General features: G+C 46.2%; 1 protein-coding gene across 3 annotated transcripts in view; it reads right to left on the bottom strand.

Annotated features, from left to right (window-relative positions):
- FES (FES proto-oncogene, tyrosine kinase) overlaps positions 1-26,827 on the bottom strand; it is a 580,113-nt gene that overhangs the window by 101,607 nt on the left and 451,679 nt on the right. For all 3 annotated transcript variants that reach the window (XM_085644363.1, XM_085644367.1, XM_085644366.1), the window contains exon 13: positions 20,811-20,933. In XM_085644363.1, coding sequence (XP_085500489.1) covers positions 20,811-20,933 — 123 coding nt within the window. The remainder of the gene's footprint in view (positions 1-20,810; positions 20,934-26,827) is intronic.

Raw genomic sequence — 26,827 nt, 5'->3', positions numbered from 1 at the left:
TGAGGGTCTAGACCAACCGGTGGTTTTCCTATCTAGGAGACTACTCCCCCGGGAGCAGAGGTGGAGTGCAATTGAGAGGGAAGCTTTTGCGGTGGTGTGGGCTCTGAAGAAGCTGCGGCCATACCTGTTTGGCTCGCACTTCCTGGTTCAGACCGACCACCGGCCCCTCAGGTGGCTGATGCAAATGAGGGGCGAGAATCCCAAGCTGTTGAGGTGGTCCATTTCCCTACAGGGGATGGACTTTAGGGTGGAACATCGCCCAGGAGTGGACCACGCCAATGCTGACGGTCTCTCCAGGTATTTCCGCCTTAGTGAAGAGGACTCCCAAGGGGTTGGGTCGCTCTCCCCACTTTCAGCTGGGGGGGACGCGTGTTAGACCTGTCAGCCCTTTGGCAGTTCCCTCCTCATCTTATTATTTTTGTCCCTTCTCCCCTCCTCATTTTTTCTGTCTACCTAACTATTGGGTGCTGATGTAGAGGTTCTGGGTGTTTTTTTTTCACATCACCTGAGGAAAAGACACACGGTGCTCCTCTGAGGGAAATAGATGGGGAAGGTGAGAGGCACAAAATGGTGGCTCCAACTGTCACCTCAGCACCTGGGCCATGACTACCATGAGAGGTTCCAGAACCTTCTGGGCCCCTCTGGCAAGTCAGGCCCAAGGTGATAAATAGAGGTGGCAGGAGGGCAGCCATTTTAGAGTAGAGTGAGGCGGCAGGCTAGTCAGGAGTGAGGCACGTGAGTAGGGAGGTGGCTGCGCTGGACAAAGAGTGGACAGATCTCAGGATTTGCCAGGGTATCTACGGCAGTGACACCACCCTCAACCACCTGACCGGTCCCTGAACATAGCCGGGACGAGGGGATGAATTAACGTTCAGGGCCGCCTACTTCCCGAGTCCATGGTTGCCGGGGATTGCTGGATAGTGCCCAAGCCCAGAAGTCTATCGGGTCTCCGTCACTGTCCCCGTGTGGGATCCAGCACCCGTTACCCTTCGCCTTGAGTCCCTGGTCTGGAAGGGTGAGTCACACCCCATAGCAAGAAGACTGGGCCATATTGGTTAACTCTCCCGGAGCCCTCCTGATCGCGTGAGGGCCGCACCAGACTCTTTTTTCCCCCCCCTGCTCACTTCCCCGAAAATACTTGTGTCCGGTCCCTACCTGAAGCGGACCCCAACGTCTTGGTCGCGTGGCCGGTGGTCCTCGGTGTGGACTTGCGGTGCCAGTGAGCTGAGGAGGTGAGGGGCCGGGAGCCAGCGACTCCGTCGAAGCTCCGGCGAGAGCTGCCTCAGGAAGCAGTCAGGAAGAAGGAGGGGGAGGCGTGTCTGGCCCGGAGGCTGCCGTCCTCCGATCACGTGGGACGGGGCTAAGCGCCGCCCTTCGTTGCCGGAAGAAGTGGGAGACTGCGTCCCGTCCTGTCCCTAGAGGCGCGGGTCGTGCAACGTCCCTGTCCCCAATTCAAGTCCTCTGCAGCTGTCCGTCCAGAAGATTGTAACGGAGTAAGGCACGGAATCGGACAGGGGGCGGGAAAGAGCCCGAAGGTGGTTTATCCTGTCAGGGGATCTCCCATAAGTTATTCCTCGGGGGTGGGGATCGGTAGAAGTTCCCGAGTCCTCGTCCTCCCTGAGAAGGGGAACGCCTCGCCGACGAAGAAGTCTGTCTCTCACGAAGTGAGGGGGAGTTGGTTCCAGTTCTGACGGGACCCCTGAAAAAGAGGACACCGAGACTGACCGTAAGCTGGGCCTGGTGGAGGAGGGAGGGGAGTGAGAGAATTCTGTGAGGCCCATAGCTGTTCTCAGGGTCCTTGGAAACCATACGAGTTGTTCATAATTTTCTCAGTAGCCGAGATCCCTAGGAGACCAGCACAGAACTAGGGGGATTAAGGCCTATGTTATATTGTTAGGAGGTGACCGTGTGAAGTATTATTCAACCCCAGCGGTCAGGACTGATACCAGGGCTACAAGGGACAAGAAGCAGTAAATGACAATTAACCAAGCTGCTGTGGAACAGCCTAGAGAGTCCAGGGGCTGTGCTTAGGCCCCAGGGAAAGTAGTTGTGGGATGCCAAATTGAATTAACATTCCCTGTGGAGTGGTCAAGTCATACTTAAAACGCTGACTGAAATGTGACCGGGGGTTAAACTTTGATGGTTGTAAACACTGTTTGAAAAGTCATCGTGTACTGTTCTATTTGGTGTGCCTCAAGATATAGAGAAATGTGCTAGGAATGTACTAGAATTGTGCTAGGAATGTACTAGAATTGTGCTAGGAATGTACTAGAAATGTGCTAGGAATGTACTAGAAATATACTAGGAAGGTACTGGGAAGGTACTGAAGTTTTACCAGTTTAATGGAAAATTGATTAATTAAGCCTAACCAAGAGGAGAGGTGGTCAAGTCTTTTTAATAAAACTTCACAGTTAATCAGTGTAGCGTCCTCTTTTGGGTGAGGCTGCGCCAGATTGCAAGCTGGGTAGGATGCAAGCATGAGAAGCCAGAGAGAGATATAAGCCTGTTGACCGGAGCCAAGCTACCCCTTAGACGTAGGTCTAACAGGAGGTATTCTGGTTACTATCGGCATTTTGATTTCTATCTGTTGCTTTATTCAGTGTATTCCTTCACTACTTCAGTTTTGCACACCTGGTACTAGACATAGATCAGTTACTGTTGTTTCATATTATTCTTCCACAGATATTAGTTCTGTTTAATGAATGTATAATAGACTGAAGTCAAGGGTGAAATGTTCTGCTCGATTTTCCCGGCCTTCTTGTGAGGAAAGGTGATTGAATGTGACTTCAGTCTCTTACCATTCAAGTCTAAGGGTTAGAGTAGTGAATGGAGCCTATTTACTAGGCACTTCGACATGATCCTGTGCTCTTCCCCATAGATCAGGGCTTGCACACACAGCCTAGGGGATAGATTCGTTAGTATTAGGGATAACCTGTCCTGTATTGAGGGTATTTCATGGAGCCGTGCTGAATTCAGGCCTGGTAGGCCTCAAACGGGAGAGACTCCATCTTTCTTTCTGCTCCGGCAGCTTGGGATGCTTCTAGGTCAAATGTAATGTTTTAGTTATGAGGTGTTATTCGCTTGGAGAGAACCGGTTCAGGCCGGCCCTTATCGAAGGATTGTATTTTTCTTCATGCCGAAGACACTACATCAGGCCGGCCGGCTGGGAACGTGTCCTTGGTACGGGGAGGTACAAGAATTTGGTGGGCGGCAGGTTACGGGCCGGAATTTTCCATGAGGAAACGCACCTCTATATTAGTGAAAGTCTGAGGCAGTTACATGTTCAGTCCGTAGGCGGCATCTAGCCATTAGCAGTAAAGCTACTACTTATTCCAGGGAAGACAGACGCCATCTTGAAGGCGGAGAAGAACCGAGAGACAGATACTCTCCTAGCAGAATAGCCAGAGAGGAGAGAGTAGCCGATAAGGAAGAGGTCCCAGTGACTCGGAGAAGGGTGAAGAGAACAGCGCATAGTGGTGCAGACATGTATCCGTGACTGCGGAGGTGTGACTTCCAGGCGAGCTGAGGCACAGACGAGAAGGGAACCTAGATGACCACTGAGTGCAGGCTACACACTACTAAGGTGATGTCGACCCTTTCTTATTAGAGTGTACAACTTAATCTTTCACTTTTCATTGCAGGTTATGTGTTATAATGTAATGTTATGTGATTGCGTATGTAATGAGTAATAAAGTACCCAGTTTGTAGTGAACCAACATGTGCTGCGTGTTCTTGTATGAGAGGGTAGCCTATTCTTCTAGTCAGCTGCGGCTACATGAACAGATGTTAACCCTGATCAGGTAAGTGGTAACTGAATAAGGGAAAGAGGAGCCCCTCGAACCGGAGAACAGGCTATGCTCGAACTGGCAGTCCTTGTGTGATCTGATGAATAGTGAGACTGATTCCCTTTTTGTATGTTATGGTCATCATAGGATGAACTGTCGTATGAGACTGCCGTCTGGGTAGAGAGGTCTGGATTCGTACGGGATCGCGAGGCCGCCACTTGTGATACTGTCGTATGGGCAGAGAGGTCTGGATTCGTATGGGATCGCGAGGCCGCCGATTGTGCTGAGACTGCCGTCTGGGTAGAGAGGTCTGGATTCGTATGGGATCGCGAGGCCGCCACTTGTGATACTGTCGTATGGGCAGAGAGGTCTGGATTCGTATGGGATCGCGAGGCCGCCGATTGTGCTGAGACTGCCGTCTGGGTAGAGAGGTCTGGATTCGTATGGGATCGCGAGGCCGCCACTTGTGATACTGTCGTATGGGCAGAGAGGTCTGGATTCGTATGGGATCGCGAGGCCGCCGATTGTGCTGAGACTGCCGTCTGGGTAGAGAGGTCTGGATTCGTATGGGATCGCGAGGCCGCCACTTGTGATACTGTCGTATGGGCAGAGAGGTCTGGATTCGTATGGGATCGCGAGGCCGCCGATTGTGCTGAGACTGCCGTCTGGGTAGAGAGGTCTGGATTCGTATGGGATCGCGAGGCCGCCACTTGTGATACTGTCGTATGGGCAGAGAGGTCTGGATTCGTATGGGATCGCGAGGCCGCCACTTGTGATACTGTCGTATGGGCAGAGAGGTCTGGATTCGTATGGGATCGCGAGGCCGCCACTTGTGATACTGTCGTATGGGCAGAGAGGTCTGGATCCGTATGGGATCGCGAGGCCGCCGATTATAAGAGGTCTTGGTATGTATAGTAGGAATTCCCTGTCCTTAGGTGGTAGATATATGTGGTTACCTATTGTGAATAGGTCCTAGGGAGGGGGAGGGGGTAACGTTCTGGCTGGGTTAGTGAGGCTCTGATGAGCGGGTTCTATCTGATCCGAAAACCCAAGCAGAACAGATGTGCAAGCTGTGCAATCCTTATTTTCAGATTTGAAGTTTTATCCTGCCTTTGAAGCTGAAGATTTGTATTTGAATACTGCAAATTATGCCGAGTTATATTGTTACCATCATTTTGGACATCACTACCTGCATAAGCCTAATATATTTAGAAATGTTTTTAATTACACACAATGGGAACATTGCCCCTCTCCATTAACAGGCAGCTCCAAATCCCTCTTGAAAAAGTTCACTTATTTTTTAGATTTTGACAGGTCCAATCCAGAGTCCTTTGATTCTAAATTAAACATGTCATCTACTTCCAAAGTGATGTTAACTCACACAAAATTGTATTCCAATTAGTTTATGCATAACTTATCACTAGGTGGCTATGAACATTGGAAGGCTACCGTTGATTTGAAATCTGTCTGGGGTTCTAGGTCCTGGCAGGTTCGCGACACTGAAGCTTTACATCGCGCGTGCCTCATCCCAACACAAATTCTATTTTTTTTTTTTTATTTTTTTTTTGGGAAACCTTTATTTCGAAATTCAGGACACAGCTATTCAGCCGACAGCCCGAAGGTTCGGCAGCATTGCAAGTTAGATACAGTAAGGCGTCCCGGATACAGTACGAAGAGTAATGCAAAGGTCCAATTTTAAATAAAACACAGAAAAAACACACAACAAACCCCAGCAAGGCAGAACATTGAAATACCATGGCGAAAGCCCCCAGGGGAGGCAGGACCCCACTCATCTACTAAGTATAAGACTGTGTGCGGAGGAAGAAGGGGAACAGCAGAGGCCCAGAACGGGTACCAAAACCAAACTGTGCTGGAAGGTAGGTCAGGGGGAAAGCTGTTCCTCGGGAGGTGCCAGGTCCGGGGCAAGACATATTCCCCCCCTGTATTGGTTCCACCGCCCCCAGATGGCATGCCACTTCCGGGGGCGACCTCTAGAGCAGTAGACCGTCTTCTCCCTAAACATGCTCCAATCCATGTTCTCCTTCCACGCGGTCAGTGTAGGGGGACCCGAGGAGCCCCATAATCGCGCGATATCCCTTTTAGCTACCATGTTACCCAGAGTCACCCATTGGGTCTGTGCCTCATCGAGATCAGTGGGCCCCCAAACGTTCAGGAGGCAACACCTCGCCTCCGGCTGTACCACAATGCCCGTCACCTCCCCCATAACTGCATGGACTCTCCTCCAGAACTCCACAATGACACCACATTGCCAAATGATGTGCAGGAAAGTACCCACCATACCACATCCCCTTCTGCACAGGCCATCCTCCGAGAATCCCATGTGGACCAGCCTTGGCCCCGTAACATACACCCGGTGCAGTATTTTAAGCTGCACCAGCCTCAGACGCGACGGGATCGCAACCTCCTTAGGCGAAGAAACCGCTGACTGCCAGTCCTCATTATCCAACTCGAGGCCATCCCTGGTCCACTGTTCTCTCAGCCCCAATAGCAAGTCTGCCCGGACGTTTATCAACTTCTTATATATGAGCGAAATCGTGCTCTCGGGCATATGACCATCAAGGACTCGATCCTCAAGGGGAGAGGACTCCGGCACCTTCTCACCCTCCACTAGGACAGATCGGAGGGCGTGACGCAGCTGGATATACCTAAAATACTCTGAAGGCCCTAGCTCAAACTTAGTCTGCAACTCCTCGAAAGACTTCACCCTCCCCTTATGCAGCACATCCCCCACCCTGGATATACCTATCAGATCCCACTTATCAAAGCCCTTCGTATGCCAGAGTCTTCCCAACCTTTCCGATTCAAACAATGGGGTAGCGAGGGTTAGCCTGTCCTTCCAGCCCAGCGAGTCGGTCGCCATCTTCCATACGCGCACCGCCACACCTGTGGGCCCCGTGAGGGACGAGTCTAGGGACCGCGAATACAACGCCCTGTAGTAGTTGCCGCCGCGCAGCAGCCACCTATCCATGGCATACCCAGGGCTGAGGGCAGGGCCGTAAAACCCATGGTTGATCGCGCTCAACTGCGTGGCCCAGTAGTACCGTCGGATGTCTGGGAGCGCAATGCCCCCATCGTACCATGGGAGCGTCAACTTTGAAATAGCTATTCGCGGCCGCCCATCCCACAGCAACGTCCTTTGGAGGCCTTCGACCTCCCGAAAGTATTTAGCCGGTACCCAGTCCAAGGTGTTCTGGAGGGCGTAGAGGAAGCGGGCCGCACGCCCAACAAGGGAGAGCGGCAGCCTCCGCCAACCTTCAACATCTCGCCTCAAGCGTGCCAAGGGGGGGAGCAGGTTCCTCTCATAGCGCACAACAGGATCCATGGATATAAAAATCCCCAAATACACAAAACCTTGCTGGGCAACCTGTATCGAACATGTTCTAGGGATCGGTGGGACCTCGCCACTAAGAACGTACAAGTACGATTTGCCCCAATTAATCACAAGCCCCGAGTTCCTACCGAACGATGCGAGTACGTCACAGACCACTATAAGTGACTTCTTTGGTGAGGCAAGATACAGCAGGATATCGTCGGCATAAAGCGAAATACGGTCCTCGTGATCAGGCGACCACCGAAGGCCCCGTATATCCGGGTGCCAACGTATCCACGCAGCCAACGGTTCAAGGGCGAGGGCGAACAACAGAGGCGACAGGGGGCAGCCCTGCCGAGTACCCCTTCCAAGCTGAAACGGAGCAGATGCCCGACCATTCACCACAACATTCGCTAGTGGCCCCTCGTACAGCAACCGGACCCAACTCACAAACCCGCGACCGAAACCAAACTTGGCCAGCACGGCCCATAAATATGCCCACTCCACCGTGTCAAAGGCCATCGTGGCATCGAGAGATGCCACAACAGCCGGTTCACGCAGCGTGCCCGCCCTGGCGATGACGCCATGAAGACGCCTAAGGTTCAATGCTGTGTTTCGGTGCGGGATAAAGCCAGATTGATCCGGGTGGACCAGATCGCCAAGTACCCTAATCAGACGGGTAGCCAGGAGTTTGGCCAGAATTTTCGGCTCAGCGTTGAGGAGTGAAATGGGCCGATAGGAGGCGCATCTATCTCGGGGTTTACCCTCTTTGTGTATGACCACGATCGACGCCAGCCGCTGATCCAACGGAAGGATCCCATCTCCCCGCGCCTCCAAAAACATGGCGCGCAGGTGAGGGGCGACCCTATCCGGGAACAGTTTGTACAGATCGATCGGCAGTCCGTTCGGTCCAGAGGCCTTACCCGAATTCAACGCGCGAATCGCCCCCGCCACCTCGTCAACCGTGATGTCACCATCCAAATCGTCCCTATCTATGTCAGAGAGGCAGGGCAACTCGATATCACGGAGGAGATCAGACGAGTCTTCGGGCGGCCTGTCCGACACAGAGGAATAAACCCTATGAAAATACTCCGCGAAACTCTCCACAATCCCTTCAGGTTCCACAATCGCCTCTCCCCCCTCTCCAATCAACTCTGGCACCACTCTATTGACCCGTTCCTTCCTGTCCAGCCACGCCAGGAGTTTCCCTGCCTTATCTCCAACATCATACAGACGGCCCTGTTGTTCCCTGCTGAGGGTCTTGGCGGCGTCCGTCACCAGGTCCCTATACTCCGCCTGCTTCAAGCAAAGCTCATGCAATGAGGACTCTGTGACCTCCTCCTCCATATCCCCTTCAAGGGCCGCAATCTCCTCCTCCACTTGCCGCACTTCGCTATCCCTCCGATTCTTGGCAGTCACCACCAGGGAGAGGGCCTCCCCCCGAAGCACGGTCTTAAAAGCTTCCCACAGCGAGATCGCAGAGTCCACGGATCCCAGATTGTCCTTAAAGTAATTATCTACCTTCTTTACCAGGGCGCTGCGCATCTTGGGGTCTCGGAAATACCAAGGGTTAATGGGGGCCACCCTCCCTCCTCCCTCCCGACCGAGATCCAGCCGGATCCACACTGGCGAGTGATCAGAGATACCACGTGCCATGTGCCTCGCCTCGGATATCAACGAGGCATGTGCGGCCAGAGTGAGCAGGTAGTCAATCCTGGAGAGGCTACCATGCGCCCCGGAGTGAAACGTGTATTGACTCTGTGTGGGGTGCCGGAGCCTCCAGCAGTCTATCAGGCCAAACGTGTCTAGGAGGTCTGGAAGCCATTTCTGAGCCCCCCCTGTGTCCCTGGGCGGGTATCTATCCAGCAGTCCGGAACCCACAGCGTTGAAATCCCCTCCCACTACCAGCATGCCCCCCGGGAGAGTCAGCAAAGCCCTGCCCAATTCAGCAAATGTGGCGGCCTGCAGGGCCGGCGGGACATAAACCGAAACCAAAACCAAAGTCCTTCCTTCCCACCGCCCCGCCACCGCCACAAACCTCCCCCTATCGTCAACAATGGTGGAGTCCACCTCAAAAGGCAGCGATGCTCTAACGAGGATGCCCACACCCCTGGACCCAGAAGAGAATCCCGAGTGTGCAATGAAGTTATACCCCTTCCTATTCAGGGCATAGCACGTATTGCCTATGAGGTGCGTCTCCTGCAGCAGTACAACGTCTGGCATTGAGCGTTTCAGAAATTGCAAAACAATCCCCCTCTTAATGCGATCCCCCAAACCATTAACATTCCAGCTTATAACACTTAGGCCTCTACCCCCATCCTCAAACGGAAAGAGGCCCACCCCACACCCGAGGCGCCACCATGGAACAGCCCTGAGGATAATCATCATGCCTTGCAGAAATAAACCCCCCAACAACAAACTCAAACTCCCCATAACTCCCCCCACCCTGCACCCCTGCTGCAGCTTAAAAAGCCCCCCCAACTTGCAGTGTGCCTGTCGCCCTACAAAAACAAAAATCTACAAAAAGTCCCCTAAGGGAGGAAAAGAGCACCCCTCGTCCTCCCGCAACCCTCCACAGTTACTGCACTCTGTTCAAATCTTCAAATATGGTCAAATCAAGTCAGGCCGGCTTTGAGTTATCATCCCTGTCCATCCCGGCCACTGTCTCCATGCTCAGCTGTGTCGTCCCCGGTCCGTCGCCGGGGCAAAGCGTCCAGCCATTCGTCGGCCATAACAGGAGAGTCAAAAAAGAATGTCCGATCTTCATGCACCACCCGTAGTCTGGCGGGGAAAAGCATGGCATACTTTAGGTCCCGCTCCCGAAGCCTTCGCTTCACCCCCAGGAAGCTCTGTCGCTGTCTCTGCACCTGCTGGGTAAAGTCCGGGTAAAAATTCACCGACGCATTCTGGAAGGGGACTGGGCCCGTCACCCTCGAAGCTTGCAGGATCGCGTCCCGATCTCGAAAATGAAAGAGCCGGGCGACAATCGGCCGCGGCGGGGCACCCGCCTTGGGCCGTCCGCCCGGCACCCTATGGGCCCTTTCCACCGCAAAAAACTTTCCAAGGCCCTTAGGCTTCAGATGATTGAGGACCAAATCTTCCACAAGCAGGTCCGCCGAAGCCTCATCCGAGGACTCCGGGACCCCGATTACGCGCACGTTGTTGCGCCTGGACCGGCTCTCGAAGTCCTCCAGCCGGCGGGCGGCGAGGTCACTCTCGGCCCTCAGCTTCCGGACCTCGTTCTGCAGGTCCGCAACCTCATCAGTGAGGCCCGTGGTCTTGTGGTGCAGGTCCTTAACGCGCTCGTTAGTCTTGCCCAGGTCCGAGCGGATCAAGTTGACATCCACCAGGATGGCGTCCACCTTTTGCGCCAGGGCCTCGAATTGCCTCCCCATCGAGGTCTGCATCCCATCAAGCGCGCCCATGACATCCTGCAGGGAGAGCTCCGGGGTCCCAGGCGAGTCCTCCTTCTGGGCATCCGGCGCCTGGCTCGATCCACTCGGCGATGTCTTCAGGAGGGCGTAGCGGTCCATACTGTTGACTTGGGAATACGGTCCCCGCCTGGTGGACTTAGTCTTCAGCCGATCTCCTTCTGCCTTGCCCGACATAATGGACTCCAGGCAGTCCAATGCAGTGAGGACCGTCCCCTCTCAGAGAGAGGTATAAAGAGTGAGCAGGTCCGCCTTGTTCTGTCAAAGTAGCCCACCGAGCGTCCCTGGGGTTATAGAGCCACCCAGAGCACTACAGTGTCCGGGCAGACAAAGGGAACGAAACCGAAAGTGAAAGAGCGAGGGCCTCCGTCCGGCAGTTCACACCTCACCAGGCCGATGTTGATCAACTAGGAGTCGGGCATCCTGCCAACTCTAGCCCCTGGCATCTCCGGGAGTTAGGCCGCAATCTTTCGCCAGTCATAAGTCCGGTTCCCGATGGGCGATCCGACCGCGGGTAGCATCAATCACCTCCCTGACAACTCAGCAACACGGTGCCATGCATACCATCAGGATTAGAGTCAGGATAGTCGACGGAGGGCGCGAGGGTCTCGGGAGCTCTAAGCTCACGCGGCCATCTTGGTCAAGCGCTAGGCTCCTCCTCACAAATTCTATTTTTAAATGATTCGATTTATCAAACCACCTGTTTTGGTTTAGCCACTACACAACAGAGTAATGCCCCTACCATTCCTAAGTTGTCCCTATATCAGAACTAAAGTATGCATACTGATTATTCCGTTGAGGAACTGCAAGCTTTAGTCCAGAATGTTACGTTTAATGTCTCTAGTTTAGACCCACTGGGATGGTTAGTTTGGCAGAAGGATGCTGATGCTTGCCAATAACGTTTTTATAACAGGGTCCCTGGTTACAAACAAGATAGATTAGATCCGCGTTTTGCTGATGCACATTTGGTTACTTTTTATTCTGTGGGAAAATTATGTCAAAATTGGTTACAACACTCATCCCTATCGTCAGTTAAACAACACCTATCGTTGTTGTCCAGTAACAATGACTTAGCCGATTTTATTAAAGGCCCTTCTGGTCCCAGGACAAAAACATTTCTTTATGCAGCTTAAAATGAAATCTGGAAGCTTTCTCAAATTGAAGCTGCGTCACTTTTAAGGAAAATAGATCAAGCTAATCCAGAAAAGGTTCTTGCCATTGTTGACAGTAGTATTAACACACTGTCTTCTCGCATTTACGCAATAGATAATCTTGCTACATCTGTTGTTGATATCGTACAAGAGGATGTATCTGTGTTGTATCATGGTCAAAATCAGTTACGTTCTGTGATGCGGCTTGCATGGACTTTGCAAACTTTGAAAATGGGGAAGGCTCCATGGAATTTATTAAACGCAACAGCCTTGTTTTTACCTTTTAATTTAACAGACAAAAAACAGTTTATGTCCACGAAGGATGCAACATACACGCTTTTACATATTGAGAAGATTGACCCTTTACCATTCTCCGTGTCTGAAACTAACTCCGCTGTTTGGCTAATCCACGGGGTTATATCTTTACCATTTTCTTTTTTTAAATTTACCTCGTGCATAAAGCATTACCCAATAGGTCGTTATGAACCCCTGGGCAGCGCTTTCCTCCATGAAGTGTGGTCCTTGCCTTTTACATACAGATGTTTTCGAGATGACAGGGAAGTATACCTTACAGGGGAATCTTGTGACTCTTCGTTAGTCCGTGCCCTTGTCTGCAAAAACATACAGATACACGGGGCTTGCAATGGTACCACCCCGAATCTTGCCTGTGTTTTAAAAGGTGTTCCAGTACTCGCTATTAAGCCCACTTTCACCCTGCTTTCTAATGGTAGCTATCTTTTTTTTAATAACGAAGAATGTTAGCATTCAATCATCCGGTGGTGCATCAATTGTTGCTTGCCAGCATACCGTACATTGTAACAGTTTCACACCGCATGGTTTGCTGTAAAAGTGTGCTTTTCCCACCCCCGCATGGGAACCTCGATACCTCAATTTGGCCTTGCGTCCCAACTTTAAAAACAGACTTCAATAAGTTGAGCAGAATAAAAGCGTTATTGTTCCAACAGGAGGTGCTGCTCACGTCTGCGTGCGAGACATTTGTCCTGCAGATTGCGAGTACAAATTCTGAGATTCATGCCCTTTTAAATACAAACCTCCCACAACATTTAAGTGAACTAATTCATCGTATCTTCAAAGCGTCTGATACACATGGCCAAGTGCATTTTTTTAAACGTGTGGGCACTGGCCTTGTGACTTCTTTTCGGACTATATTTGGTGTAATACCGGCCTTTATTCATTCTATTTTTTCCAGCGTCTTTGGGGGATTACCACTATTGCTCACCATAGCCGCTGGTGTCCTTCTATTGATTTGCCTACTACACAATGGATGCACCGCTTGTGGTCCTACATCACCAGGACTGGTTACAATTGATGCTCCACCAGATGCTTGAATGCTATGGCACGCTGCCACTGGCTACACTCTGCGTGGCTTATAGACTGCTTTACGTGCAACCCGTCTTTTCATGCTTGAAATGCTCCTTTCAATGGGCGTTGGATCTCTGCCTCCCCAATACGTCATCACCCGACCCGGATTACGACCTGTTGATGAGTCCCTTAGTGGCACATGAGCAAGAATGCTCTGGGGTTGGTTTTATGGCATGCGCGGCTGCGCTTGGAGTGTTGGCACAATGGGATATCTGTACGGCGACGCAGGATCTCCTACAACATAGCTACATTGAATATCACGCAAGTTGTCCTACGATGGTGCTTGATGCACCCACCTGTGAAGATCACGAATGCTCGTTCTGCTTGCTAAACTGGATGGCTTCTATGTTTTCTAACAAGGACAATGATTTCCTATTGGGGCCCGTTGCTGTCCACTGCTCGTACAGTCTGATGGATTAAAAACGGCTGGCGCTCATCTTTGCCTATTTCTTTATATATATATGGCATATATTTTTTTTTGCCACCTATTACTAAGCTCGAATGAAATTTTTCCCATTTTTCTCCCATCTCTCTATATTCAATGGACTATAGATGCTTTTGCACTCTGCTCATACTTCCTGAACTCTGTGTTCGTCCTATGACTATATGCGATGGACTTACCAAGGGGAGGGTGCAGTGAGGTTATGGATTCACTGCGTACGTTGATAAGTTAACATAAGTTAGTATAAGCTTGGCTGCCATGTTGCCGCTTTTGCACACGTGTCTACAGGCATTGGTTTTGCTTGACTCCTCTGCCTGTGCTCGCTCACATGAGAACCGTCTACCTTTCACTTCTCTTGCTGTACTCTAAGGCTGTCTGCACAGCTTATTCAAGGTCAAAAAACAATGTGCTCCATTAATCTGCTGTTGGTCAGTCCCACGCATGTTAGACATAATATTGCCACAGGTGCACTACCGAAAATCCGGTGCTTTTAATATTCAATATTGCATTGCAGGCATGTTAAGGCACTCAAAGAAAATCTTTCAGAGCAGAATACTGTGCTTGTCCGGAGATGTAACTCTTTACATCTAAACTCAGAGGTATGGGGTCCCCCTGACCAAGCCCAGAGGTCTTCTATAATTATAATAAACTAGTTCCTAGCACGGGGAGGGTGGCAAGGCACATTAGGCCTTTTTTCCACTAGCTTTATAAAATGATCTCCCCGTTCATATTTTATGGAATTGTAACAATGCTCACTATATTCAGTTTATGCATTTTGCTGATAGTATTGGCTCATGTACTGCATTATAGAGCACGTTAGTTAAAATAAAGATTTTAAATTATATTGTGTCTCTGGTTACTTATGTGGTGGACAAGTATAAGTGAGTTGGCGAAAGAGTGTTCTTGCTCCCGCGATTACTGAGAGAGTCTGAGTTACATGTTCTAGGATGTCTAATCATTTGTAGCTTCGCTGTAGTACGGAGAACAAATGAGACACTATAGCTAGTCGAATTGGGGTTCCGGGAACTAAGGTGAGCGGTTGGTACACCACTGTACACTGAGGTCCTGGTTTTGTGCACGTATTTCTGTATATGTGCGGAATCCCTGCAACAGTGCTTGCCTTGGGGCAAAGGAAAATCTACTGGATGTGATCAACATTGAACACTGATACTCAATATGTGCATGTCTAAGCATAATGCTGTTTACTATTGTTGCTTTATATTTAATTATTCTATATGATATATGTCTGTGTGAGTGACATTGTGCTGAATGTTCTATGACCAGCCAGAGTTTAAGCTTATGGTATATGAAGGTGGGAGACTTTCTTCATACTGGCTGGTTCTGCCCAGTGCTTGGGCCCTTTTGGGAGGGGATATCTGTACATTCCAAGTGTTTTTACACAACCACTCGAGCTGAACCTAAAAATTGCTGTACTAAACATACTGAAAGAGGAAGGATTCACAAAGGCAGAGAAGATCCCACCAAGGCTGTGGCTAACAATGAGGAAAGAGAGAAATAGCTCAGAACTGCAGAAAGTCAGTACCCTCCAGTGTAGGTGGGTGGAAGCGTGGCATGGAGAGATGTAGCAAATAAGAGGACAGGGGTCACCCCTAAAAACTTTTCAAAATCTCGGGAAGCTGGAAGAGATACCGTGCGGTTGATTGACACTAAATAAATTCCCAACACTGACAAAAAGTGGTCGTAACCATCTTAGAAATGTTGGATTCTGATCCATTCTTTGAATAAATGAAATTATATATATATATGTCACACTCCACAAGCGAATGGGAATACCTGCTGTCTCCAGATCAAAGGGCGCGTCGAAGAAATGACCTCCCAGTCACGGTCATCAACATTCCACCAAACTTTCACCACAAAAGTAATCGACGCCGTGTCTGTGCGCAAAATCAAAGTTTAATGCCAGCTGAAAATGCCATACGTTCTACACGGCGGTCCGGCCGTGGGGAGCTACACCATCGCCAACTGGGAGAGAATCTGTAACCAGCTGGCGAGGCTGCCGTATTGAACTGTTCAAAATCGGATCAGCATTTCACTCCATATGATAATTGAGCCTGCCTTCCTGTGACACAACCTACTATAGGTAATAATGAATATAATATTACAAACTGTGTGTCTGAACTCGTTAAAGGAACACTGTGTCCCAGCATGCATCCTAATAATCATTGCTTCATGCACACGCCCACTGTGGAAAGATATGCAAATGAATAAAAACCGGAAATGCAGGCATGTGAGTTTTTAAATGCTGTTGTTTGTTCAGCCCATGAGGAAGCCGGATGGCAGAGTGACTTCGAGTGCGCTCCCAAAGCTACAGGGCATTTTTGTGAACATATATCTATATATAGATATATAGATATATATATATATATATCTATATTACCTACTGGCGGTCGCCAGTAGGTAGTTATAGTTAGGACCACGTTTCCATAGGAAATCCGCAACATTCTATTTTGAATAACTTTGGCGCCGGTCGACGAATCCTCGCGAATTTTTCAAAATAGGTGGGGCGCTACGCTCCGCTCCTACCCTGAAAGTCTCGGGGGGGATTCGTCAAGCGGGGGCTGAGATAAAAGGGGGGTCCCAAAACGCGTTTTTCCCATGCATTTTTCCATAGGACCTTTAGACACAGCTACAGCCCGACGGCTGAACAGAATTACTTGAAATTTGGCAGAGAGCTAGTCCTCAGGTCAAGGAAGTGCCTTTTGTAGGTTTGGTGTAAATCTGTTCAGTAGATTCTGAGAAAATAGCCTTTAAATCAATATATATATCTGTGGCAGCTTACGGTGCGCTTACGGTGCGCTTACCGTAAGCTTACCGTACGCATATAACATATATCAAATTAACAAAGAATACATTTCACAAAGATGCGCATAATATGTCCCCCATGTGCGCACGGTTTGCGAAGCGCATCGTGCGTACATGGCCCATCCCGCATAACGTGGGCACGCGGTGCGCGCAGCGCACCGCGTGACCACCGTGCGTGCACGGCACTAACTGCGTAAAGTGGGCGCACGTTATAGTTAGGAATTAGCATTTAAAAAACCTTGCAAATTCACTGAAAAAACCATAGGTTTCACACATGTTATAGTTAGCTGTACATTTCACTCGTAAAAAACCAATGAGATTCCCCCGTTATAGTTAGTGCAGGCAACTATAACTCACGCGACCGCAATCTTCTGCTGATGACATATGTGTCTTTATGAAAAAAAAATATTTGTAATATATGTATAGCTAAAATTTAATGGAAGAAGACATGGGCAAATAAGTGTCTAAATACAGTATTAGCATCAGCAGAGGATTGCGGTCGCGTGAGTTATAGTTGCCTGCACTAACTATAACGGGGGAATTTCATTGGTTTTTTACGAGTGAAATGTACAGCTAACTATAACATGTGTGAAACCTATGGTTTTTTCAGTGAATATATATATATGTAGGTCGATAATGATCTGGAATCTGGATAATGGTGCTAGGATGTATTGTAAGTTCATAGTTGATTTATCTGGTTTTAAGCACAAAACTTGATAAAGAAATGTAGTTTAAAAATGTAAGTGAATAGAAGACCTAAGAGCCAGAATCAGGAATCAGGACTCAGGCAGTGATGGGGCAACAGTATTTTTTACAGTTAACTCTGAGTGAAGCCTACATGTAGCTTCATGTTTAACTTATAATTGAAATGTTACATCCTGAGAGAGGTCCCACTTTTCTGAAGCCTAGGGTGAGTTTTAGCCACAATTTCCTCAATCGTGGTGAGTCTTGAGATAATTTACATTTAAGGTGAGTTGCCAGGATTTCACACATTGAGTTTCATTGAAGTATCAGCTTTATTTCGTTGTTTGTCTGAAATCAGGCCGGAGGACAGTTAGGTGTGCCTGAAGGCATGTTGTGGAAGAGCGTGAAGAGGATCAGCAAATAGGATATAGCGGAGACCATCTGATAGCACATCGATCCTTGAATTCACCACAGTTGCAGGGAAGATGATTTGTTAAAACTGAGATAAGCTCAAAACAAATTCTTAACCATTCAGTTATTTTCAGTACCTTCACAAGTGTTACATTTAACAAGGTTGCACATGGGAAGAGTAAATTAATGTTGTAAATAACGTTGGGGTACAGAAGAGTTTGTGACCTGTATGTTTAGTTTCCTGATAAAATGTAATAAACAAAATAATACTTTATATCCAGGTGAAAAGTTGTGGACAATTGATTATGCATACCACTGAGCTCCTAATATTCTGCATCTTTGACCGTCTTGCATAGAATGAACATGTAGTCTTTCATAACTAGGTGGAAGTAGATAAAGTGGAGTCACATTGCATATTTGATCTTTGTTGTTCATAGATGACTCCATGTGTTCGGAACATCTTACAATGAAAACAATTTTTAGTGTTTAATTTTGGAAAAAAAGATTAAATAAATTTGATAATGTGTCGACTAGTTGAAAATAAAAGCATTACAAGCATCTCTTGAGTCACAAAAGACATAACATTTTCCTCAATCTTAGTGCCATTTTCAAAACACATGCAATGCATACACTTTTCTGGAGAAATGAAACTAGAAATGAAACTAAACCAACAGGAAGAAAAACTGGGGTCTAGCATGTGATCTTTACAGACTCGCCACCACATAGGATCAAGCATTTTCAATTAAATAGGTCTCGCATTTGCGAGCATTTAAGATATTGGATTTGTAAATGACAAAGGGGCACATGCATCATTTGAAATTGCGGTCTCAAAGGGGCAGATTCACAGAATCTGCTTCTTTGCGACTGCAATTTTTGCATTTGGGATGCATCATCCCAAATGCAAAAAAATCGCATTTTCGATTGCATTTAAGGAATCACAAATTGCGATGCCTTAAATGCAATGCAAGATTGCATTTAAAATAGCGATTTCACTATTATGGACCTCTAAATACCAATTATTTCAATCTGATGGTAATTAGCAGAAACTTTGAAGAATACACTAAAGTGCATTTGTCAGAGTTTCAGGTTACATACATACATGCCCTTGGGGCATGTGTGTGCGCGCAACATGGGTGCACATCACAATTTCAGGGGTGCAACAGGGTGTCCTTTTGACACGCTTGAATTTGCATGCACAATTTGCGAGTACCTATTGATACTCGCAAATTGCGCATTCAATTTCCCATTCATTCCTATGGGCCTGTAGACCCATAGGAATGAATGGGAAGCCATTCCTTAATTTAAGGAATGTTTAGGAATCGTTATTTTTACAGCGATTCCTATATGCATAGGCTTTTGCGAGTCCTTCATTGCGATTCCTAAATAATCGCAATTAAGGACTCGCAAAAGCCTACCTTGATGCATGTGCCCCAAACCTTTTATTTATGGGTTTTTAAAAGCAACACATTTATAAAAGGCCTTGTTATTTTTAATGCTAATAACTCAAACTCTCGCACATGTGAGACCACTTTAATGGTGGCTGCGCGCCCCTTTCTTTAGACGCTACTCGTGTATTCAGGTTACAGTGAGCAGCGTCTAAAGAAAGGGGTGTGGCCAACATTAGAGTGAAAGCGCGTATGGTGCACTTTCACCCAAAGTGAAAAAATATTAATTCTTTTAGAAAATTTCTGTAGCCCGGCTGCTGAAGTGAAAGCAAACTGCTCCATAAATGAAATAATTAAATAGGTGCAGACGCTATAGTTAAAGCAGACCCCGCTGTAATTTAAATAAACACATTACTTAAAGCTTTGCAGTGTTCTGCGATGTCGTGGGTGGAATAGGGGAAGATCATTAAAGAAAATAGTGCTCACCGACTTATAAAGCAGACCGTGTAACAACACAAGTAAAAAGTCCAGTCGTATGGGAGGTTACAAATGCAGACAAGGTGGTAACAAGGAGGGACTATTAAGCCTATTCACAAATGAAAAACAAAGATTTCTCAAGGACAGTGATAGGAGCCAATTAAAAAGATGAGCGGGAAATTGGCTAGCTTCTGCCATACCTTAATACAGCATGCCTCGCAGAGCAGCGCATGCGCTACCCAGGCTCGACCTAACAAGTGTCATGAGCATGGGGTTTCTTTGCCATGTCAGAAGTGGCATCCAGATTGTCAACAAAGACAGCTTTCTGGAACATTTGTTCAGATGAAATTTCATAAGGAAGAGGTAATGCTTAATATTCTTATGGCAATACTACCTTAGGTCGCCTTGTTACAGCTTTGTCGCAATACAAACAATTGTTGAAGAGAAGAAGAGCTGGGCAAGAACGAGAAGCAGCAGCATCACCATCTATGGTATGCCAAGTCAGAGAGATACTAATGTCCTTGATAAGTTGCAACATACAAACACACACACAATCTGATGCAGACTGCACATTTGTGGTGAAATCATACATGTTGTAGAGACCACATTTGCAAATTTATATATGGCAATGAAAAAGCTTACGGAAAAAAGTTATCTTTTATATAAATTTTTTGTTCAATCCATGTTTGAAAATCTCTTTTCTCCTTTAGCATGTTTATGTTAGAGATTTGATTCAACTCACATTAAAATTAATTTCAAAAAGAAATTTTAAGAAAAAGTTCAAAATAAACGTTTACAACCGTCAAAGCCTGTATATTCAGGTAAAGGCCTCATTCTGGTTTAACAGAGTCCAGAGCCTGCTCTGCAGGATAGAATAATGTGTAAACCAGACAGAGGTTAGGTGGACTTGACTCTGTAAGTGGCTGAAGAGCACATCCATTGCTCATTGTGCCTGGAAGAGGTTTCAGTCCAGCAGGTAATGAAGACAGGGCATTGGGGGGACAGGTGTGTGTACAAAGGCCCTACTTTACATTGTTAGCAACTGGAAATGGGTTATTACCATGCTGTGTAGGGACGGAGGCCAATGGAATGGGTGAAGGTCTTTGCCAAAGTAGCCCCTGGCCACAGTTCACAGCAGAAAGCTGCTTGTAGCAGGCCCTAAGGACAGAGGGACTGGGTCCTAGTGTGGCAGAAGGTCAGGGCCAGTGCACATTACCTGTTGTTCATCGGCTGAAAGTGAATGAAAGCACCACGGTGCCCACTGCTCACTGTACATGTGTGAGCAGCAGTCACTAAGACTTGGGCAGGTGTCGGTGTACTGCTGTCCAACATATTACAAACGTGCAATGAGTGTCACTATTGTCATGGGGTTTTCAAGGATGAGTTTCACTCTTGTCATAAGTAAGTTATTTTAATACCCCTTTTATGCAGAAGGCTGGTTTGAGTTAGGTGCTATGAATAGTGTTTAACATTTAATAAGACTGCATTTGATTCTTAAACAAGTTACCTTTGGGATTGGCTTCATCAAAATGACTCCACATTTCTTTGTAACTGCCTGCTTAGTCTTCAGGAAATGGTCTACAAGCAAAGGTATGGTGGAAAATGCTTCCCCTTCCAAGCGGTACATGTTCTGCAATTGAATAGTATGGCAAAAAAAATGTTTTATAAACTTCCCTTGTCCCTAATCCTTATATGAAACACATTCAGTGGTTTACAACTGTGCACGTGGTCAAAATGAGTCTGAGACCCAACACGCACAACAAAAAATGACACTTTAGCAGAAACAATAACGTATATTTAAAAAAACATACAAACTGTGTTATACAATTCCAAACCCTTACCAATAATTATGTGACTCATATGAATATGGGTACAAAGATGTTACTATGAAATAAGAGGCCATTCACTGAAAAGTGATCGTTTCTATAGACGTTGCCAGATTTAATCAAGTTTTTCGTAGGTAGGGTATAGCGAGAGCTGCAAAGTCTAGGCCTTTAGATGCTCATGGAACCTAATCGCCTAACAGAATCATGAAGAGTGGATCAATGTACATGTTTGGCTGTTTGTTCACACGCAGAAGGATTTAAAAATCATATTTAGTGAGAAATATGTCACAGTTGTGAGTTATCTTTCATTAAGTATGGAAATGTCTTAATTTCTGTGAATTACAGGATTGGGGCAATAGAAAGCTAAGGTTAGTTGCTTAGTCTTCAAGCACTAAAATATCTTTGATTAAATGCAATCCCCCATACAATTGTCCTTGTTTTTAACAGCAATCAACCTAAGAAAAGTAAGCAAAACCTAAATAGGCTGTGCAATAAGTCGTCCAACTTTCGCTCAACAATGAACAGAACAAATGGAAAACCCCTTTCCTGCAAACAAAATATGTTTTTTAAATACTATTTTTTGAGCAAGTACATACAATACTTAACACAATAGTAAATAATGACCAACTATTTAAATTTCTTAGTTTAGTCTCTACATAACATTCAAAAATAAATATATAGATTCGTGTAGTTATAACCGAGCAGTAAAAACAGTCTACATTTGATATTTGTTTCTATAAAGATTCCTAGAGCAAATCAGCATGGATGAGAAAAAAACCCTCAGCATACAACACGATGAAAGCTGACTATACAATGTCATACATCTGGTAAAGGATCATTTCATTCTTGCCAGGAAAAATTAAGTAAAACATCTAGCCATCCACCCAGGTTGTAGATAAGAATATCCAGATCTTATTTGCATAAACCATATATTTATGGCAATGTTAAAGCTATTAGATTATTCTGTATATAGTGGAGCTCATGTTGGGGGTCCATCTAATCTGAATTTTCCCTTAGCAATAACAATACACATTTTACCACGCAAAACCCTATCAATGAGTCTGCACTTATAAGCGAACCACATTTACATCTGTCTTCTTCTGTAATCTCTACTTCCTTATACAGGCGTCACTTTCAACCAGTAGATGCCAGTAAAGTAATTAATTTGCATATCCATAGAGTGTCGAATGCAAAAAGAACAAATGATGGACAGATTGCTGAATGTCAAACATTGACCCTAGTTCAGAGATCTGGGCCTATATCTATCTTTTTTTTGCTCACCATGGCATTCCAGTTTAAACCTAGCCAGATACAAATCAGTCTTGACCCTGTTCCTGCGCCATTGGATTCAAGCTAGCCTGGATGATGAGGGGTGACACCATGAAACTGGCCCCAGGTTGCTTGTTTCTGGTCCAGGGAGGACCTGGCTTGGCAGTTCTGGCTGGACTATTCCCATGAGGAGCAGGGTCAAGACTCATTTGCATCTGGCTGGGTCTAAGCTGGGGTGGCATGGTGAGCAAAAGAACGATGGATTTAACCCAGATCTCTTGACTGGGAGTGAATATTTGATTTGTTCCGCATTCCATCCATCATTTGTGTGTCTTTTGCTATCCCTTGAGTGTCAGCAGCTTCACATAAAATTGTAGATAGACTGTACTAGAAAAGATCAAAGTATTATGTTACTCTTTCTGTCAAATTCACCTGATACTTAAGCTTCAAGGACTCCACATCTATTTTCGTACCAACCCAAATGTGTCCAACTTTCAGAAATCCAGAATAATATTTTCTTGTTCATTTTAATATCACAGTTGCCCCAAATGGAGGTGTCAGGGTGGTACAAGGGTGTTTTTCCAAACATGTTGATCAAATACTCTTTCCAGTTTTTAACACGTGCATTATAGATAACTTTTCCCCTGTTGGCTTTGTATCATTTGGTCACAGATACCAACGAACCTAAGGAGGCGGGGTTTTAGTTCTTATTTGAATGACCCAGACCAATGACTTGAGACATTTTTTACATTTGTAAACTCAGGCCACTGGTGTTTTTAGGAGGGACACACATCGGTGTTTTAGCCTTTTTTGTCTTGAAAAGAAATACCTTAACATTGAATCGACTGATTTTATAGGTTTGCCTAAAAGTGACAATGGTAGAACTTGAATGTATATAAAACCACACGCAGTGTCATGATTTTAAAGACATTAACCCTCTCAGCATGAAATTCAATGATTTCTACTTCCTTCAGTCTGCCTGAACCTGTAACAACATTACCACGATATTGAATTGCACTAATTGGCAAATGTATTTGAACTCCAAAATATTTTATTTATTTTATTTATTTATTTATTTGTGGGTTTGTATAGCGCTAGAATCGACTCCAGCTGGAGTATCTCTGCGCTTTGTGGAGCCGGTAAAACAGAGGAATAAAGGAGCTAGATCTCATTTCTGAACAACACAGTCTTCAGGAGTTTCCTGAAAGTGAGATGTTCTTTGCACTGTCTCAGATAAAGGGGAAGTCTGTTCCATAGAGTAGGGCCTACGATAGATAGTGCTTTACTACCGTGTCTAGATTTCTTTGCACGGGGAGTCACCAGAAGAAGACAGTTACTGGACCTAAGTGAACGACTTGGGACATAAGGAACAAATTTGTTCTGAAGATAAGTAGGCCCTTGTCCATTTAAACATTTATGAATCAAGCAGCATATCTTGAACTTAGATCTCTGGCGAATGGAAAGCCAGTGCAATTTCTCCAGAAGAGGTTTGGACGCAGTTCTTGGAGGAACATTAAGGACAAGACGAGCCGCGGTGTTTTGAATGACCTGAAGCTTGGCCAACACGTTTTCGTTGGCAGAAAGCAACAGGCCATTACAGTAGTCAATACGACTCAGAACCAATGTTTGGACCAGAGTTCTGCTAAAAGAGTCCGGTAGTAAGGGAAAAACTCTGCGTAGCAGGCCAATGGTATGGAAGCAAATTTCAGCAGTGTGGTTAACATGCTGTCCAAATGACAGGTCTTGATCCAGCCGAATCCCTAAACTCTTCACAACCTGTTTGGATTCCGGAGCTACTCCCAAATCGGGAGGCCACCAATCAGGGGTCCACAATAGTTTGGCTTCTCCAAACAACATTAGTTCCGTCTTGCTGACATTGCATTGACGGAAGTTGGAAGACATCCAATGAGCCACCGCCTTCATGCCCGCAGAAAAGGAGTTTTTAATTTCGGCGGACATGGTCTTAAAAGGGAAGAGGAGCTGGGTATCATCAGCATAGGATACTGGGATGAATCCATAGCTGCGCATCACTCTTGCCAGGGGTGCCACATAGATGTTAAATAAGGTAGGGCTTAAACAAGAGCCCTGTGGCACCCCTTTAGATATCTCCACCTCCGCTGATCGATACGTGTCCATGATCACTCTCTGGGAACGCCCAGATAGGAAGCTCTTTAGCCAGTCAATGGCTTTATCCTCAATGCCAGCGTTCGACAAGCGGTCAATAAGAATGGTATGGGACACGGTGTCGAACGCTGCTGAAAGATCTAAAAGAACTAGGATTACTGAGAAACCCTTGTCCAGATACATATGTAAGTCATCCATAACAGACAGCAGGGTAGACTCCGTGCTGTGTTTCGGCCTGAACCCTGATTGTGAATAGTCCAGGCCGCCAACAAGTTCAATGTGATTGGACAGATGACAGTTAACATATTTTGCGATCAGTTTCCCTAAGAATGGTAATAGGGATATGGGCCTGAGATTTGTTAGATCGGACCATGGGATAGCAGTATTCTTCCTAATAGGCCTGATAAGAGCACGTTTCCACTCTCTTGGGACAGTGCCTGAGCCCAGAGAGAGATTCACCAACCTTTGGATCATGGGGCACAGCTCGTCAGTCAGGACAGGCATAATCCTGGCTGGGATGATATCGTCAGGACTGCCACTTTTAATCCGTGATATTAGTGCAGATGTCTCTTGTAAAGAAATGGGTGGAAAAAAGCTTAACGTAAATTTATGCAGTTTGGGGTCAGCATCTATTTGCAGAGGTGCCATATCTGTGGTCAGTTTGTTATTAGTGCAAACTATTTTGTCATAGATTGTATCTATTTTGTTCGTAAAAAAGCAAGAAATGTCGTCACACAGCTGTTGGGATGCAAGATCCGAAGATTCACATGCTGCCGGTTTAACAAAGGATTGTAGAACTTGGTACAAAATCCTTGAAGAGTTTCTTGCAGCTGTAATTTGCGATGCAATGTGAGTTTTGCAGGCAACACGAATGGCTTTATGGTATATAGATAGTGAGTCCCAATATTTATTTTTGTCCTCGATCAAATGAGAGGTTCTCCATCTCTTTTCAAGTTTCCTGGCATGTAATTTTAACGTCCTAAGTTGATCAGTAAACCATATTTCTTGTTTCTTTGTTGGTCTGGGTTTAAATTGTTTAAGAGGGGCAATCTTGTCAATAGTTTCCACAATAGCTTTTTCACAATTTTTAACGGCCATATCAATATTTTCGTGAGGAACAAAAGGTGGGCAATAAAAATTATTTTTAAAAATAGTGTCGGTAATTTTGTGCCACTGTCTACGTATCCTCGGTAATTGTTTAGTTCGAGAGGAGATACGTTTCGGGTAGGGAGTAAGGAATTCCACAACATAGTGGTCTGTCCAGTTAACCTGCCTTGCTGGTGGACAAGAGACCAGCATAAAATTGGAAAATACCAAGTCAAGGGTATGGCCCGCCTGATGTGTGGGCCCAGAATTACGTTTCATAAGGCCTAATGAGGACAGGTCATGTAGTAGGGATTGGGCCTCGCAACAGTCCGACTTGTCACAGTGTACATTAAAATCTCCGACTAAAATAAAATCGCTGTCACTATTGACATATGGGGCAAGTAGCTCAGTCAATAAGCTAGAGAAATTATTGTACGATCCAGGGGGTCGATATACTAATGCACCCATTTGAGTATCATTTGATGGCAGTATTATTTTAAAAATTAGTAATTCAATTTCTGGGGAACTTATTTCGTCTAAAACAGATATACTAATTTCCTGTTTATGTACAATTGCGATCCCCCCACCAGTTTTAGTGGGGCGATCCAGCCTAACTATTTTATAGTCACTAGGGACTCCCAAGGTTATGGCAGGAGTGGAATGTGGTTTCAACCACGTTTCTGTGAGGTAGCATAAATCTGGTTGTTTGGAAGAGATTAAGTCCCAAACTTCAGCACTGTGTTTCGAGAGCGACCTAATGTTACACAGTATGTTTTTCCTCCCAAATAGGGTATGGTTGCTTCCTGAAGCCCCACTGATATCTGGGTCGACTAAAATAGAACAATCAATATCAGGCGGATCTTGTGAAAAAATGGTGCTCTCAGTGCGCCGTTGTTTGCATGGCAGAAGCCTGAACCTGTAACAACATTACCACGATATTGAATTGCACTAATTGGCAAATGTATTTGAACTCCAAAATATTTTAGCCCTTCCCATGGTCATTTAAATTCCATTTTGCTATTTTTTCTTTACAAATAAGTATTATAATCAGGAGTACTTCACGTCTAGTTATTTTTCAAATATAGGCACGTAAAACCCATATATTCACTCAACAACATAAATAAAGCATTACAAGATTTATGAATGAATGAAGTAAAATTTGTGGAGCGCACTAATACCCAAGGGTGTCTAGTCGCTAAACTCATAAGAAGATAGTCGA

This window comes from Triturus cristatus, chromosome 3_1, assembly GCF_964204655.1.
Source record: "Triturus cristatus chromosome 3_1, aTriCri1.1, whole genome shotgun sequence".
Lineage (NCBI taxonomy): Eukaryota > Metazoa > Chordata > Amphibia > Caudata > Salamandridae > Triturus > Triturus cristatus.
This window is presented reverse-complemented; position numbering and strand designations above follow the sequence as displayed.